We start from the raw sequence: 17936 nt of genomic DNA, 5'->3' as shown, positions 1-17936 counted from the left end.
TTGTTAATGACCCCCTCCTTCGTCTGAACATGTGCAGACTAGGGAGGTCCTCGTTAACGACAGCCATTCTGCAGTATGTGCATCGCACCCTCTGCTGCTGGCAACAGCAAGTATGTATGCACTTGCCGAGGCTGTTACCCCACCGGGTCCCAGCCGCTGCCAATATCGTCGTCTGCAGGGGCTTGGCTAGTGTGTATGGGCCTTTAGTCAAAATCGCACAAAGCCAATATCGCAAGCACACATAGGCAATTATTTACTCACATTGCCACCATTATAAGATCACGCGAAATAGTAGGATATACAAGTCTAGTTTAACCCTCCTGTAGTTTTATTTGTTAAATGTTCGTTCTTATTTTTTTTTATTGTTTTTCTTTTAACAAGATCACGAAATCTAAATTATATATGATGTATTAGGTAAAGGTTTGAAATACAGACTGATCTCTTAAAAGACTGGAGCCAGATGCATAGAAATATATATCAATATTTTAAGTATGCTTATGACTTCAGATTGCTGAAGGGCACAGCCTAGAGCTCCCTGGAGAGTAATAACCACTGATGAGTAAGAGCAATAGCTTGCAGCGAATACAGCTGTATAGCTCAGGTGCATACAGTGTGAACAGTCCTGATTTCTGCCATGGTATGGATACTTTTAAATCCATATAAAGGGTGTGATTGATATGGGGTACCGGTAGTTGGGATGCCGGCGGTCAGGACACCAACACCTGATGCTCAGCATTACTCCATCCCTCAGCCTAACCTTAATCCCCCCCCCCCCACACACACACACACACACCCACACCCATCCACATAGTATAACACAGTATAACCCTTCCCAGTGGTGCCTAAACCTAACCCCCACCACCACCACCTTCCCCACAGCCTAATCTCCCCCTTCACCGCACCTTAACCCCACCCCCCCTCCCCGCAGTCTAAACCTAACATCCTCCCATGCGTGCCCCCACTCCTGTGGCCAAAACTTGTGTGTCCCCGGCATACTTCAGTTTGGGATGTCAGCGGTCGGTATTTCGGAGCTGTCATTCTGCCTACGTGTCAGGATTCCGGTGCCGGCATCCTGACCGCATCGCCATATAAAGATGTCTTTTAATATAGCTTCAAGTTGTATCTTTTGTGACTTTTTTTTTTTTTCAGTTGTTTCAATGGGCTTATGTTATTTTTCATAGATTTAAGAACCGTGTAAAGTCCCCACTAACCTTCTTCCAGCAGGGGTTATTCCAAATTAGATGCTGATATTTTATTGTGATAATGTTACTGGTGGAGAATAGAACACTTACATATACTTACATTTGCTCTCTGTACTCACAGGTTTGAAACATTTGAAATCAACAGTTTTGAGCAGTTTTGCATCAATTACGCCAATGAGAAGCTGCAGCAGCAGTTCAACCTGGTGAGTATATCCTGGCCTCATCCCTGGCTTCTCTCTCTGGTCTATGGCTCTGTACATAGACTTTATCCGTCATGGAGGTGTGCAAGTTACACTTGGTTTGAGCTACAATCCATAGTATGTGAGTATCCAACTAAACAAAGTGCATGTCCACCGGAAATAGGGCCTGATTCAGAGATGGACACGGTTCACATCAAGACCATTGGCGATCTGAGTAACCCTGAGTTTACTTAGATTAGCACTCTCTGACTCCTATTTATTGACTCTGTTTATCCAGAGGAAGATGAGATAACCCCCCCCCCCCCAGTGTACCAGAGGCCGGTTTAGTCTCATGGGGGGAGGATAATCTTTTCTGCCTCCAAATATGGCATGCTAGTAAATTCCCTTACCTCACAATGTCCTCTAATATTAGATTTATGCTATAAGACTGTCATCCAATCCAATTTTACATTTTGTTAGTAACGCTGCCAGCGCCACCACATACGCTACACGGTTTCAAAGCGTCACTATTCTTACAGTAAAGATCTCCTTCGTATGCTCATGGTGAACGTTTATCTGCTATATAAATCAGTAGGTTGACACCAGATGGTTGACAGTCAAAGGTCGAGAGGGTCAAAAGGTCGACCGTTAATAGCTTGGCACGGATGTGAGTGAACTGGTCAAAAGGATGACTTGCAAATGTTGACACTTTTTTTTGTTTGTTGGCATTTTAATCCTAAACCTAACCCTACCCCTGGTGGCTAACCCTAACCATCTCCTTCTGCACCCTAACCTTAACCATCCCCTTCTGCAGCCTAACCCTAACCATCCCCTTCTGCAGCCTAGCCCTAACCATCCCCTTCTGCAGCCTAACCCTAACCATCCCCTTCTGCAGCCTAAGCCTAACCCTAACCATCCCCTTCTGCAGCCTAACCCTAACCATCCCCTTTTGCAGCCTAACCCTAACCATCCCCTTCTGCAGCCTAGCCCTAACCATCCCCTTCTGCAGCCTAGCCCCTAACCCTAACCATCCCCTTCTGCAGCCTAACCCTAACCATCCCCTTCTGCAGCCTAACCCTAACCATCCCCTTCTGCAGCCTAACCCTAACCATCCCCTTCTGCAGCCTAACCCTAACCATCCCCTTTTGCAGCCTAACCCTAACCATCCCCTTCTGCAGCCTAACTCTAACCATCCCCTTCTGCAGCCTAACCCTAACCATCCCCTTTTGCAGCCTAACTCTAACCATCCCCTTCTGAGCCTAACCCTAACCATCCCCTTCTGAGCCTAGCCCTAACCATCCCCTTCTGCAGCCTAGCCCTAACCATCCCCTTCTGCAGCCTAGCCCTAACCATCCCCTTCTGCAGCCTAACCCTAACTGTCCCATTCTGCAGCCTAACCCTAGCCCTAAAAATCATGAAAAATTACCTTTCTGTGTCAACTTTTCAACATGTCGGTCTGTTGACTGTTTGCCATCGACTTATTGACTGTCTATTTACTGTCTTTTCCATACTGTTACCCTCACAAACACAGATGGTAAGCCATGGACTGAAAGAGCCCGCCTCCTCTCCATATACACCTTTTGGAGCCAGCACGAGGGACAGATGCAGGCTCCAAAAGGTGGTCAGAACCGCAGAGAAGATCATCGGGGCCGACCTTCCCTCAGCCCAGGACCTGTACCTGTCCAGAGCTAAAAAGCGGGCAATGAAGATAGTAAAGGACCAGCTACACCCTGGCCACATCATGTTTAACTTGCTTCCTTCAGGCAGGCGTTACAGGGCTGTCCCCGCCAGATCCACCAGAAGCCTCAAAAGTTTATTTTCCCAAGCTGTCCGCCTGCTGAACTCCTGAAAATTGACTGACTAGACGTACATGTAACTAACTTGTGTCCCTACTGTATACCTATCTGTGTGACTTTACTTGTCCCCCCCCCCCCCCTCCCCCCCTCACCTGCTTATCTGTTACCTACTTGGCTGTTGTATAGCAAACCGAAGACAAATTCCTAGTATACGCAAGTATACCTGGCCAATAAAGCTGATTCTGATTCTGAAATCGCCAAACTCCAAAGGCTTTCTTACCTGAAGACCTTATAAGAGACCTTTTGCAAATTCTGAATAATAGGGACATTATTGCATCCAAATTCTATTTTTGCAAACTGTAATTTATTGAAGAGACAGATTATAAAACCACCTTACATAAATGTAGTTGTGATTCAATAGAAAACAATAAAGGGACTCAGTAAAGCAAAGCTACATTTTGTAATACAGTATCAGTAAATTATATGTTCAGGGGCGGATTGGCCATAGAGCTCACCAGGAAGATTCCTGGTAGGCTGACGTGTCTTTGGGGCCTGTTTTGTGTGTTATGTGGCCCCACCCCCCCACATGACAGGCAGCCCACCGCATTCCGTACAATGCATTGTCCCCATTCATTCTGTTATTCCGTCTCTGCAGTACAGTAACTCTGCCATCCAGTGATGCTGCCCATACCTCTTGTGCTGCCCATGTCAGGCCACTTCTACAAAATTTTACAGGGACACTTTTAGTTCCCAAATCTGCCCCTGGTCTCAGACACATCTGACGCAAAAGACGCAAGGAAGGGCGCAGTTGCGTACAATCAGACCCTATGAGGAGGGATCCCGCCCCCTCAACAGACCACACTCCCATTAGGGCTGCTTCCATAAATTTCCCGGGCTGGTTTTCCATCCCAATCCGCCCCTGAATATGTTTATTATAATTATTCTTGGTGAGCTACATCCCTTGCCCATTTTATTTTGTGGATTTGACAAATGTATCAATTTTTCTTTGTCCCTTTCTCTCTTTTTAACTCTTATTGCTCTTACCCCACTGCCTGCAATCTGCCGTTGCACATTCCTCTGACACACATTTGTCTTGTCTGCAGCATGTATTTAAACTGGAACAAGAGGAGTACATGAAGGAACAAATCCCCTGGACCCTGATTGATTTTTATGACAACCAACCCTGTATCAATCTCATAGAGTCCAAAATGGGTATTCTGGACCTGCTGGATGAGGAATGTAAGGTAGGAGAGCCTGCTGCTGTATGCTTTATTATCTCTCGCTATTAGCCTTATTCAGAAGCATCACAGAGACTCATATAGTGCTTACAAGCTAAAGTAAAAGGCATTTAGAGAGAATCTTTGTTCTCTAGCTGTCATTGTGAGACTGTGACGTGCAAGTGTTCATCTGGATTATTATACACAAATTCTGCTCAATGATCCTACTCTCTTCCTGTTGCAGATGCCCAAAGGCTCAGATAAAACGTGGGCCCAGAAATTGTACAACACCCACCTCAAGACTTGTGTATTGTTTGAGAAACCCCGTCTGTCCAATGTAGCTTTTATTATCCAGCACTTTGCAGATAAGGTAACAATTGTATGGTATCTCCTTGCCAAAAGATGTTTTAACAATATCTATTTATCTTCTGCTGGATAAATTATGACATCATTCTGTTTTCTGTACGAAAGCACCAGTAGCTGCTTATCAGATGTTATGTTTTGTAAATATGTATTTAACATGTTCAGTTATAACTCTTGTGTACTCTCTTGTGATGCATTGCTAGTTGCACATGGTCTTTGTACATGTGTTGCGTGCTCCTATTCTAGGGATATGTTTTGAGTTCTGTGATCTGCTTCCATTCACAGTATGTTCTGAGTTTCTAACGCTCTCGTAAGTTCCTGTAAAAGTGTGCGCAATCTATTTTAATTTATTACAACGATTTGTGAACACTTCTGTTATTCCTTGCCTCCCGGCGTAAGGAACACATAGCATATGCTTTCCAACATTTGCTGCTGTTATTCCCATATATGAGCTGCTCTGATATACAAAGCCTAATTTACAAAATTATAATTGCTTTACTAAACATAATTTCTCTATCGTCCTAGTGGATGCTGGGGTTCCTGAAAGGACCATGGGGAATAGCGGCTCCGCAGGAGACAGGGCACAAAAAGTAAAGCTTTTCCAGATCAGGTGGTGTGCACTGGCTCCTCCCCCTATGACCCTCCTCCAGACTCCAGTTAGATTTTTGTGCCCGGCCGAGAAGGGTGCAATCTAGGTGGCTCTCCTAAAGAGCTGCTTAGAAAAAGTTTAGCTAGGTTTTTTATTTTACAGTGATTCCTGCTGGCAACAGGATCACTGCAGCGAGGGACTGAGGGGAGAAGGAGTCAACTCACCTGCGTGCAGGATGGATTGGCTTCTTGGCTACTGGACATCAAGCTCCAGAGGGACGATCACAGGTACAGCCTGGATGGTCACCGGAGCCGCGCCGCCGGCCCCCTTGCAGATGCTGAAGTCAGAAGAGGTCCAGAATCGGCGGCTGAAGACTCCTGCAGTCTTCTAAAGGTAGCGCACAGCACTGCAGCTGTGCGCCATTTTCCTCTCAGCACACTTCACACGCGGTCACTGAGGGTGCAGGGCGCTGGGGGGGGGCGCCCTGGGAGGCAAATGTAACCTATATAAAGGCTAAAAATACCTCACATATAGCCCCTAGAGGCTATATGGAGATATTTAACCCCTGCCTGATTTCTCTAAATAGCGGGAGACGAGCCCGCCAGAAAAGGGGCGGGGCCTATCTCCTCAGCACACGGCGCCATTTCCTCTCACAGCTCCGCTGGTCAGGACGGCTCCCAAGTCTCTCCCCTGCACTGCACTACAGAAACAGGGTAAAACAGAGAGGGGGGGGCAAATTTATGGCGATATTTTGATATAACAAAGCAGCTATAAGGGAGCACTTATTATAAGGCTATCCCTGATATATATATAGCGCTTTTGGTGTGTGCTGGCAAACTCTCCCTCTGTCTCCCCAAAGGGCTAGTGGGTCCTGTCTTCGTTAGGAGCATTCCCTGTGTGTCTGCTGTGTGTCGGTACGTGTGTGTCGACATGTATGAGGACGATATTGGTGTGGAGGCGGAGCAATTGCCAAATATGAGGATGTCACCCCCTAGGGAGTCGACACCAGAATGGATGCCTTTATTTATGGAACTACGGGATAGTGTCAACACGCTAAAGCAGTCGTTTGACGACATGAGGCGGCCGGACAATCAATTAGTGCCTGTCCAGGCGACTCAAACACCGTCAGGGGCTGTGAAACGCCCTTTGCCTCAGTCGGTCGACACAGACCCAGACACAGGCACTGACTCCAGTGGTGACGGTGACGAATCAACCGTATTTTCCAGTAGGGCCACACGTTATATGATTTTGGCAATGAAGGAGGCGTTACATTTAGCTGATACTACAGGTACCACTAAACAGGGTATTATGTGGGGTGTGAAAAAACTACCTATAGTTTTTCCTGAATCAGAAGAATTAAATGACGTGTGTAATGAAGCGTGGGTTGCCCCTGATAAAAAGCTGATAATTTCAAAGAAATTATTGGCATTATACCCTTTCCCGCCAGAGGTTAGGGAGCGCTGGGAAACACCTCCTAGGGTGGACAAGGCGCTAACACGCTTATCTAAACAAGTGGCGTTACCCTCTCCTGAGACGGCCGCACTTAAAGATCCATCAGATAGGAGGATGGAAAATATCCAAAAAAGTATATACACACATGCAGGTGTTATACTACGACCAGCTGTAGCGACTGCCTGGATGTGCAGTGCTGGGGTAGTTTGGTCAGAGTCCCTGATTGAAAATATTGATACCCTGGACAGGGACAATATTTTACTGTCGTTAGAACAAATAAAGGATGCATTTCTTTATATGCGTGATGCACAGAGGGATATCTGCACACTGGCATCACGGGTAAGTGCTATGTCCATTTCGGCCAGAAGAGCTTTATGGACGCGACAGTGGACAGGCGATGCGGATTCAAAACGGCATATGGAAGTTTTGCCGTATAAAGGGGAGGAGTTATTTGGAGTCGGTCTATCAGATTTGGTGGCCACGGCTACAGCCGGGAAATCCACCTTTCTACCTCAAGTCACTCCCCAACATAAAAAGTCACCGACTTTTCAACCGCAGCCCTTTCGTTCCTTTAAAAATAAGAGAGCAAAGGGCTATTCATATCTGCCACGAGGCAGAGGTCGAGGGAAGAGACAGCAACACGCAGCTCCTTCCCAGGAACAGAAGCCCTCCCCGGCTTCTACAAAAGCCTCAGCATGACGCTGGGGCTTCTCAAGCGGACTCGGGGACGGTGGGCGGTCGTCTCAAAAATTACAGCGCGCAGTGGGCTCACTCGCAGGTAGATCCCTGGATCCTGCAGATAATATCTCAAGGGTACAGGTTGGAATTAGAGACAGATCCACCTCGCCGTTTCCTGAAGTCTGCTTTACCAACGTCCCCCTCCGAAAGGGAGACGGTTTTGGAAGCCATTCACAAGCTGTACTCTCAGCAGGTGATAGTCAAGGTACCTCTTCTACAACAAGGGAAGGGGTATTATTCCACTCTTTTTGTGGTACCGAAGCCGGATGGCTCGGTAAGGCCTATTCTAAATCTGAAGTCCTTGAACCTGTACATAAAGAAGTTCAAGTTCAAGATGGAGTCACTCAGAGCAGTGATAGCGAACCTGGAAGAGGGGGACTTTATGGTATCCTTGGACATCAAGGATGCGTATCTCCACGTTCCAATTTACCCCTCACACCAGGGGTACCTCAGGTTCGTTGTACAAAACTGTCACTATCAGTTTCAGACGCTGCCGTTCGGATTGTCCACGGCACCTCGGATCTTTACAAAGGTAATGGCCGAGATGATGATTCTTCTTCGAAGAAAAGGCATATTAATTATCCCATACTTGGACGATCTCCTAATAAGGGCAAGGTCCAGAGAACAGCTAGAGATGGGATTAGCACTGTCTCAAGAAGTGCTAAAACAGCACGGGTGGATTCTGAATATTCCAAAATCCCAGTTAATGCCGACAACTCGGCTGCTGTTCCTAGGGATGATTCTGGACACGGTTCAGAAAAAGGTTTTTCTCCCGGAGGAAAAAGCCAAGGAGTTATCCGAGCTTGTCAGGAACCTCCTAAAACCAGGAAAGGTGTCTGTACATCAATGCACAAGAGTCCTGGGAAAAATGGTGGCTTCTTACGAAGCAATTCCATTCGGCAGATTCCACGCAAGAATTTTCCAAAGGGATCTGTTGGACAAATGGTCAGGGTCGCATCTTCAGATGCACCTACGGATAACCCTGTCTCCAAGGACAAGGGTGTCTCTTCTGTGGTGGTTGCAGAGTCCTCATCTATTGGAGGGCCGCAGATTCGGCATACAGGATTGGATCCTGGTGACCACGGACGCCAGCCTGAGAGGCTGGGGAGCAGTCACACAAGGAAGAAACTTCCAGGGAGTATGGACGAGTCTGGAAACGTCTCTTCACATAAACATTCTGGAACTAAGAGCAATATACAATGCTCTAAGCCAGGCAGAACCTCTGCTTCAGGGAAAACCGGTGTTGATCCAGTCGGACAACATCACGGCAGTCGCCCATGTGAACAGACAGGGCGGCACAAGAAGCAGGAGTGCAATGGCAGAAGCTGCAAGGATTCTTCGCTGGGCAGAGAATCATGTGATAGCACTGTCAGCAGTGTTCATCCCGGGAGTGGACAACTGGGAAGCAGACTTCCTCAGCAGACACGATCTTCACCCGGGAGAGTGGGGACTTCATCCAGAAGTCTTCCACATGCTGGTAACCCGTTGGGAAAGACCAATGGTGGACATGATGGCGTCTCGCCTCAACAAAAAACTGGACAGGTATTGCGCCAGGTCAAGAGATCCGCAGGCAATAGCTGTGGACGCGCTGGTAACGCCTTGGGTGTACCAGTCGGTGTATGTGTTTCCTCCTCTGCCTCTCATACCAAAAGTATTGAGAATTATACGGCAAAGAGGCGTAAGAACGATACTAGTGGTTCCGGATTGGCCAAGAAGGACTTGGTACCCGGAACTTCAAGAGATGATCACGGAGGATCCGTGGCCTCTACCTCTAAGGAGGGACTTGCTTCAGCAGGGTCCCTGTCTGTTTCAAGACTTACCGCGGCTGCGTTTGACGGCATGGCGGTTGAACGCCGGATCCTAAAGGAAAAAGGCATGCCGGAAGAAGTCATTCCTACTTTGATTAAAGCAAGGAAGGAAGTAACCGTGCAACATTATCACCGAATTTGGCGAAAATATGTTGCGTGGTGCGAAGATCGGAGTGCTCCGACGGAGGAATTTCAACTGGGTCGATTCCTACATTTCCTGCAATCAGGATTGTCTATGGGTCTCAAATTGGGATCTATTAAGGTTCAAAGTTCGGCCCTGTCGATTTTCTTTCAAAAAGAATTGGCTTCAGTCCCTGAAGTCCAGACCTTTGTTAAGGGAGTGCTGCATATACAGCCTCCTGTGGTGCCTCCAGTGGCACCGTGGGATCTCAATGTGGTTTTGGACTTTCTAAAATCTCATTGGTTTGAACCACTAAAAAAGGTGGATTTGAAATATCTCACTTGGAAAGTGACCATGCTTCTAGCCCTGGCTTCTGCCAGGAGAGTATCAGAATTGGCAGCTTTATCTTACAAAAGCCCATATCTGATTTTCCATTCGGACAGGGCAGAACTGCGGACTCGTCCGCATTTTCTCCCTAAGGTGGTGTCAGCATTTCATCTGAACCAGCCTATTGTAGTGCCTGCGGCTACAAGTGACTTGGAGGACTCCAAGTTACTGGACGTTGTCAGAGCATTAAAAATATATATTGCAAGGACAGCTGGAGTCAGAAAATCTGACTCGTTGTTTATATTGTATGCACCCAACAAGATGGGTGCTCCTGCGTCTAAGCAGACGATTGCTCGTTGGATCTGTAGCACAATCCAACTTGCACATTCTGTGGCAGGCCTGCCACAGCCTAAATCTGTAAAGGCCCACTCCACAAGGAAGGTGGGCTCATCTTGGGCGGCTGCCTGAGGGGTCTCGGCATTACAACTTTGCCGAGCAGCTACGTGGTCAGGGGAGAACACGTTTGTAAAATTTTACAAATTTGATACTCTGGCTAAGGAGGACCTGGAGTTCTCTCATTCGGTGCTGCAGAGTCATCCGCACTCTCCCGCCCGTTTGGGAGCTTTGGTATAATCCCCATGGTCCTTTCAGGAACCCCAGCATTCACTAGGACGATAGAGAAAATAAGATTTTACTTACCGATAAATCTATTTCTCGGAGTCCGTAGTGGATGCTGGGCGCCCATCCCAAGTGCGGATTATCTGCATAAATTGTACATAGTTATTGTTAACTAATTCGGGTTATTGTTGAAGGAAGCCATCTTTCAGAGGCTCCGCTGTTATCATACTGTTAACTGGGTTTAGATCACAGGTTGTACGGTGTGATTGGTGTGGCTGGTATGAGTCTTACCCGGGATTCAAAATCCTCCCTTATTGTGTACGCTCGTCCGGGCACAGTACCTAACTGGAGTCTGGAGGAGGGTCATAGGGGGAGGAGCCAGTGCACACCACCTGATCTGGAAAAGCTTTACTTTTTGTGCCCTGTCTCCTGCGGAGCCGCTATTCCCCATGGTCCTTTCAGGAACCCCAGCATCCACTACGGACTCCGAGAAATAGATTTATCGGTAAGTAAAATCTTATTTTTTTAAAGTTTTATGCGACGCTCTGTTAAGGTCCATATGCGGGTTGAGAACAGTGTAGCCGGAGACTGTTTGTAGAATAGGCTCCTAGGATCTGTGTTGCACAAGTTTATGAAAGTGAGCTACTTCCTTCCGTTCTCACTTATTTTGAAAATTCGTCTATCATGGCCGTAAGAATGTGTGTGTGACCAGTGCTGCCACTCAGGACGCAAGGCCAAGGGGTCAGAACTCTCCTGGTGGCATCTTTCTACAGCTTGCGGAGTAGAACGTCCCTCTGCAATATGGAGAGGTGCTCGCCGACACATTCTTAGGTTGCACTCAGTACCCACCAGCCTGGCTGCTCCCAACTCGCCCCCCCTCTGCGTATCATAATGATGTCACTTGTTATGGGTTGCTGGGGGTCGGCACGGAGTGCAGAAGTGCCATGCAAAGACCCTACACTCTATGTACACACAAGAATATGTTGCATAACTATGACTTGAATCTATATAAGCCTTTTAATTCAAATTAAATGCTAAATGCCATTTTATATTTTCAGGTAGAATATCAATGTGAAGGATTTCTGGAAAAGAACAAAGATACAGTGTTTGAGGAACAAATAAAAGTCCTGAAAGCGAGTAAGGTTGGTAAAGTAAAACAAATAGAATGTATGTTCTGCAGAAGTTGTGAAGTAAATTGTAGAGTATGTGTCTAGAAAGTTCTAGAGTACGCCATATAGAGCACAGAGTTCTATAGTGTAACACTTGTACTCCATTTTTTTTTTATTGTATTGTATATGTTTAGGTGAGAGAGTGTACAAATGTCATTGTTTTATAGATTATTTTTACAATAAATGATTCCCAAATGCCAGTGAAATGAGTGGTTATAAGTATTACAACGTCTACACTGTATTTGTGCACATATAATTACCATATGCTGACTAATAGTTACCTTTTATGGTTATACTTGAGATTAACACAAACTAGACACGTTTAGGGTTGGGAACGTCATACTCCTGGGTAAAGTGGATTGTAGTGAATGCAGTTTCTGTTATTTCATATATAAATCTTCTCCTTCCTGTCAACTTGAACTGGCAGCCTCTTGATTGATTGTTCACTTATACCCCTTTCACATCGCACTAAAAACCCGGTATCGACACGGCATATTGCCGTGTCGAAACGGGTCCGTGTGCGATGTGAAAGGTCCTTTGCCGATTTAGCGGGTCGTCTGACCCGGTAATTCAACCCGGTAAAAAAGAAGGGTTATTACCGGGTTGATTACCGGGTCAGGCGCAGTGTGAATGGGAGCCGTTCCGATGCGACACGGTTCCCATTCACAGTATAGGCAGAGGCGGCGCAGGAGATGAGCTCAACTTCCGACGCCGCCTCCACCCCCGCCCCTGCTGCTGCTGCGCCCTCCGCTGCTATGGCAACCGACCCGGTATATTGCCGGGTCGGAAAGCCAGCAACGGAGCGCAAATGCCGGATCCCATCCGGTAAGTACACGTTTTTCTTACCGGGTAGGATCCAGCATTTGCGATGTGAAAGCAGCGTTACTTCTTTATAGCAATCTGTTAAAATGGTCATTGATTATTTCCCAGTTTCCATCTTAGAGAAGTCTCCTACAGTTATGGACCTATTTTCAGAATTAAAACCATCAAAAAATAGCCCACAACTTACAGGGGTTTTCCAGCTGTGCGGAAACAATGAGGGTGTTATATTCAGACTTCAGTGTATAGGTTGAGTATCCCTTATCCAAAATTTAAAAGCACCCATTTTTGGCTCCCCTACTTTTATATATATATATATATATATATATATATATATATATATATCCTATATAATAGCCCAGATCTGTGACTTTGTGACTCATTTGCTAACGCTGGGCGGAGTCACAACACTGGGTGGAGTTAGTCAAATGAGTCACAGATCTGGGCAAATCTATAGGAGACTAGGAGCAGAAGCAGATGGTATGGGCATGGCACAGGCAGGGGTGCATACCTCCCAGCTTTTTCTTCAGGCAGACAGGGGTGCATACCTCCCAGCTTTCTTCAGGCAGAAGGAGGGACACACGTGCGACGAAAAGGGGGCATGACCAACTCAAAGGGGCGTGGCTTCACGGGAGGGCCCCCGTTTTCGTCAGTGAGGGGGCATGCCCAGCGCTCTGTGAGCTGCTGGAATGCCTCCAGGGGTGGATTATGAGTCTGGGGGGCCCAGGGCACTTGAGACAGGGGAGCCCTATCTCATTGCTGTGCCTGCTGTGGGGTTGGGGGCGTGACCTAATCGCGGCCCGCGTGGCCACGCCCCCTTATGAAAATTCCAGGATATTTTTTTTTAATGGAATTTTGGCCCCCTCAGCTAGGGCTAAATCCAGAGGAGGTGGTCACACCCGCACAGGCAGAAGAAAGCAGGGAGACTGCTGCCTCCCTGCAACACCACAGACCTGCCAACACGCAGCAGCGTGTGCTGACTGTAGCACAATGCTGCCGCTGTTGCTGGCAGGACGGGGGAGCTTCTGAGCTGGGACAGAGCTACTCCAGCCCGGGGGGCCCCCTAAAACTGTGGGGCCCACGGTACGTACCCCCTGCCCCCCCCCCCCCTTAATCCAGCTCTGCTGCCGGAACCCCCCCTTAATCCGTACCCCCTGATGCCCCCTCTACCTCTGTCTTCACTAAATAGACGCTGTGCGCATGCGCACAGCGTCTATTCACCGCTGCTCTGCTAAGCAGAACAGCGAGTACAGGAGCTTTCCAACTGCCCCCCCACTGCGGGACACTGCGACCCGCGGGTGGGACAGACCCCAAAAAATGGGACTGTCCCGCAAAAATCGGAACAGTTGGGAGGTATGGGGGTGTGTGAGGGGGTATGCCGTACAGACAGACGGGCACCGGTTCACTGTGTGCTTGATCCCCCACATCAGCATACTCAGCAGGGTCTCTCTGGCGCGGAGGAGCGTCACTTTCTAGCACACTCCGCGCTTCTTAGCTGCAGTTTTGTGGGGCACCTGCCGCTGTGCAGGTTCCGTACTGCCTCTGTTATCTCCAGCCCCGGCAACCCCACTGCTAGCTGCAGCGCTGCCGCCCGCAGTGAGGTGCGCCCAGCTCCTTCACACACTTTAGCCAGCGAGTAGCGCTGCAGAAGTCCGAGCTGCTTGCAGGCTCCGACCCCCTCCTCCCTCCAGCCGCAGCGTCTCCTGGGGGCTAACCAGTCACTCCCAGTCTCCCCTTACCACAGTGCCCAGCAGCCGCGAGGTCTGCGCCGCGTGCATGCTATGACCCCCTCCTCCCTCCAGTCGCAGCGTCTCCTGGGGGCTAACCAGTCACTCCCAGTCTCCCCTTACCACAGTGCCCGGCAGCTGCGGTGTGTGACTGAGGAGGAGGGGAGGGATGCTGACGGGCAGAGGAAGCAGTACTCCAGCCTGAGAGAGTCAGCCATGCCAAGTCTCCACCAGCAGCAGATCCCAACAGGTTGGAGTGGAACAGCAGCAGCCAGCAGCAGTGACTCCGGTAAGACACATCTGTCTGTCACCACTGTTTTGTCCCTAATACCAATCTCTCCCGTGCTCTGTGTTCTGTCATGTCCCTGTCACCCTTATCCTGGCCCTTTCACCCTTATGCTGGCCCTGTTACCCTTATGCTGGCCCTGTTACCCCTATCCTGGCCCTGTCACCCCTGTGCTTGCCCTGTCAACCCTATACTGGCCCTGTCACCCCTGTCCTGGTCCTGCCGCCCCAACCCTGGCCCTGTCACCACTATCCTGGCCCCGTCGCCCCTGTCCTGGCCCCGTCGCCCCTGTCCTGGCCCCGTCGCCCCTATCCTGGCCCCGTCGCCCCTGTCCTGGCCCCGTCGCCCCTGTCCTGGCCCCGTCGCCCCTATCCTGGCCCAGTCGCCCCTGTCCTGGCCCCGTCACCCCTGTTCTGACCCTGTCACCCCTGTCCTGGCCCCGTCACCCCTGTTACTGCATACCCTCCAACTACCTTTTTGGCAGGTACAGTACCCGCAGCGCCTCCAGACCCCTCCCCAATGCACCACACCTCCGCACCTTCCCCTCCACCACATGCGATACTCCACCCCTCCCCTACACGCTGTGCCTCCAGACCCCCTCCACCACCCACAGCACCTCCAGTCCTTCTCCACCATCCACCCCCCATATATGTCTCCCCCCACACCTGCCCCCCTCCACCCGCAGCATCTGCAGACACCCTCCTCCATCCGCGGTCCCCCCCCTCACCCACCCCTCCCCCACCCATGGCACCCCCCGCACCTGCCCCTCCACCAACTGCAGAGCCTCCGGACCCCCTTCCCCATCCGCCGAACCACCCGTACATGCCCCTCCCCTACCCACGTCGCCTCCGGACCCCCTTCCCCATCCGCCGAACCACCCGTACATGCCCCTCCCCTACCCACGTCGCCTCCGGACCCCCTACCCCACCCCCGCCCCTTCCCATCCCACAGCACCTACGGAACCCTTCACCCATCCGCAACATCCCCGCACCTGCCCCTCTCCCACCCGTGGCACCCCTGCCCCTCCCCCACCTACAGTGCCTCCGGACCCCTCCCCCATCTGCAGCCCCCACTCCTCTGCCCCTCCCCCACCCGCAGCACCTCCCGACCCTTCCCCATCCGGGCCCCCCCCCCCCCCCCCCCCCCCGGCTTCCGCCCCCATCCTCCACCCGCAGCATCTACAGACACCCTCCCCCATCCGCAGTCCCCCCCACACCCGCTACATTCTGTACATCATGCCCTGCAGGTGCTGTTCATGCCGTCGCAAGGGGCTGCGCCTCCTTCACCATCGCACGCCCTTTCATTGTGCAATATTTAACCACTAACAAAGGAATGCAGGTAATACTCCATATAATACAAATATTGAACCCCAGAAAGGCATGCAAGGGTTAAGGGGGGCGTAGCCCCTTGCGACGGTATGAAGAGCGCCCGTAGGGCGCGATGAAGCACCTAGTATATATATATGTGTATGCTAAAGTGGGGTAACTAATTTAGATGTCGCATAGTGTACATTGGACATCACAGTGAGACTAGTGCTTCCTTATATTTACCAGTTCCGTGCAGTGTGTATAGATAAACAGATGAATTGGCACTCACGCTTGCTGTATGTATGTACAGTATGCTCTGGTGCCATCTGGAAGGAATTTGCAGGGAAAAGATCAAACAAGCAGCAGCACTCGGAGGCTTAGTGGAAAAAAAGTTGCAAATGGTACATGTATTCCATCACTGCAATCTAACGTTTCGGGACATTATAGCCCCTTTGTCACTGTATCACCTTAATAAAGGGGCCATAAAGCCTCCGAGTGACGCTGCTTGTTTGAGCTTTTCTCTGTCTGTCTATCTATCTATCTATAATATGTGTGTGTGTGTGTGTATGTATGTATATATATATATATAGACAAACAGTCCCTTCCCACCTGTGGCTCAGGTGTTTGTAGAGAAGGAAAAGGCGGCACTCCAAGGACTTGTATAACAAACTTGTATTCAAAACATAGTGAAAAAAACAAAGCAAAACAAAAGTACAGGTGTCTTACAACGTTTCAAGGCATGGCAGCCTTTTCATCAGGTAAGTGACCCTGGTGCTGTGAAAGAAAAGAAAACCGAACCAGGGTCACTTACCTGATGAAAAGGCTGCCATGCCTTGAAACGTTGTAAGACACCTGTACTTTTGTTTTGCTTTGTTTTTTTCACTATGTTTTGAATACAAGTTTGTTATACAAGTCCTTGGAGTGCCGCCTTTTCCTTCTCTACAAACACCTGAGCCACAGGTGGGAAGGGACTGTTTGTCTGCATTATCTTTTGGAGGGCACCCAGGCGTTATTCTACTTATCAGAGTGCCGGATATTTCTTTTTTGTATATATATATATATATATATATATATACACACATAATATATAATATAGATGTCATTATCTCAGTAGGGGACCCAGAAATGTGGTATGTTGGATAAGGGATACTCAACCTGTATTAGTGTCAATTATTCAGTTTTCTAAAGAGTGATCTACTTACTGATTTTTTTATTAATATTGGCATTAAGTTTACGTTTTCACCATTAGGGGGTCTATTCACTAAGCCTTGGATAGAGATAATGTGCTGAGAGATAAAGTACCAGCCATATCAATATATATCAATTTGAAGGTTTCAACACATGAAATCCCAATTAGTGTACTGCGTCCGCATGCCTTGCTTCGGGAAAGATGCCTTGCTCCACTACTGCTACGATCACACAGGTTACTGTTCTCAATCGTGGTCTACATGAGTGTAGTATGTTTCCCCTGCGCCTAGCATACCGGCGCCGGAATGCCGCTAGCGGGCGAGTGCCACGCTATTTATTCTCACTTCAGGGGTGTCCTGGAGACCCCAAGAGGGAGAATACTTGTCGGTACACCGGCGGTCGGGATTCCAGCGTCGGTATGGGGAGCGCCGGGATCCCGACAGCCGGTATATCAAGTGCCACCCATCCACAGGGATGGTAAAGTATGAAAAAACTAAAAAAAAAAAACCTTCTGTCGACCATTGTCGTGTCGACCAGTCGAACCTATCGTCGACCTATCGTTCAGATACCTTGGGAGTCACCTAAAAAATTTCATATTTTGTATAACTACTTCACATATTTGGAAATTATCCATTAAGATGTTTTTATTAGAATGTGACTTTCTGTAACAAATGTTGCAGATTTTTACGGGTATGGTTCATTGGGTCGACCCTATCTAGGTTGACAGTCATTAGGGAGAATACTGGATATGGATTTTTACCATAAATACATGTGTCTGATTAGCAACATATTACAGTCATAATTTGAACTCTGCTGTGGACACTTGTGACTGTAGAGCATCAAGGCGCCTCTAGACTGAGAGCTACAGTATATTTCCTGTCTGAGAGTCTGATCTACTGTTAGCAAGATCTGGTTGCCTTGTGTGCACATATATCAACAGATGGATCAAACAGACCGTAATAAAATTGTATGTCTGTGTTCATGCTATCTTTCCAGCTTCCTATAAATACTTGTTGTTTTAGAAACTTAC

At 48.7% G+C, this 17936-nt stretch overlaps 1 protein-coding gene across 4 annotated transcripts in view; it reads left to right on the top strand.

Moving 5' to 3' along the window:
* MYO5A (myosin VA) overlaps window positions 1-17936 on the top strand; it is a 310460-nt gene that overhangs the window by 226033 nt on the left and 66491 nt on the right. For all 4 annotated transcript variants that reach the window (XM_063926103.1, XM_063926102.1, XM_063926101.1 and 1 more), the window contains exons 11-14: window positions 1324-1405; window positions 4281-4421; window positions 4639-4764; window positions 11469-11552. In XM_063926103.1, the coding sequence (XP_063782173.1) occupies window positions 1324-1405; window positions 4281-4421; window positions 4639-4764; window positions 11469-11552 (433 nt within the window). The remainder of the gene's footprint in view (window positions 1-1323; window positions 1406-4280; window positions 4422-4638; window positions 4765-11468; window positions 11553-17936) is intronic.

Source organism: Pseudophryne corroboree, chromosome 6 (assembly GCF_028390025.1).
Source record: "Pseudophryne corroboree isolate aPseCor3 chromosome 6, aPseCor3.hap2, whole genome shotgun sequence".
Classification (NCBI taxonomy): domain Eukaryota; kingdom Metazoa; phylum Chordata; class Amphibia; order Anura; family Myobatrachidae; genus Pseudophryne; species Pseudophryne corroboree.
Note: the sequence above shows the minus strand (reverse complement) of the source record. Positions and strands in the feature narration are given on the sequence as shown.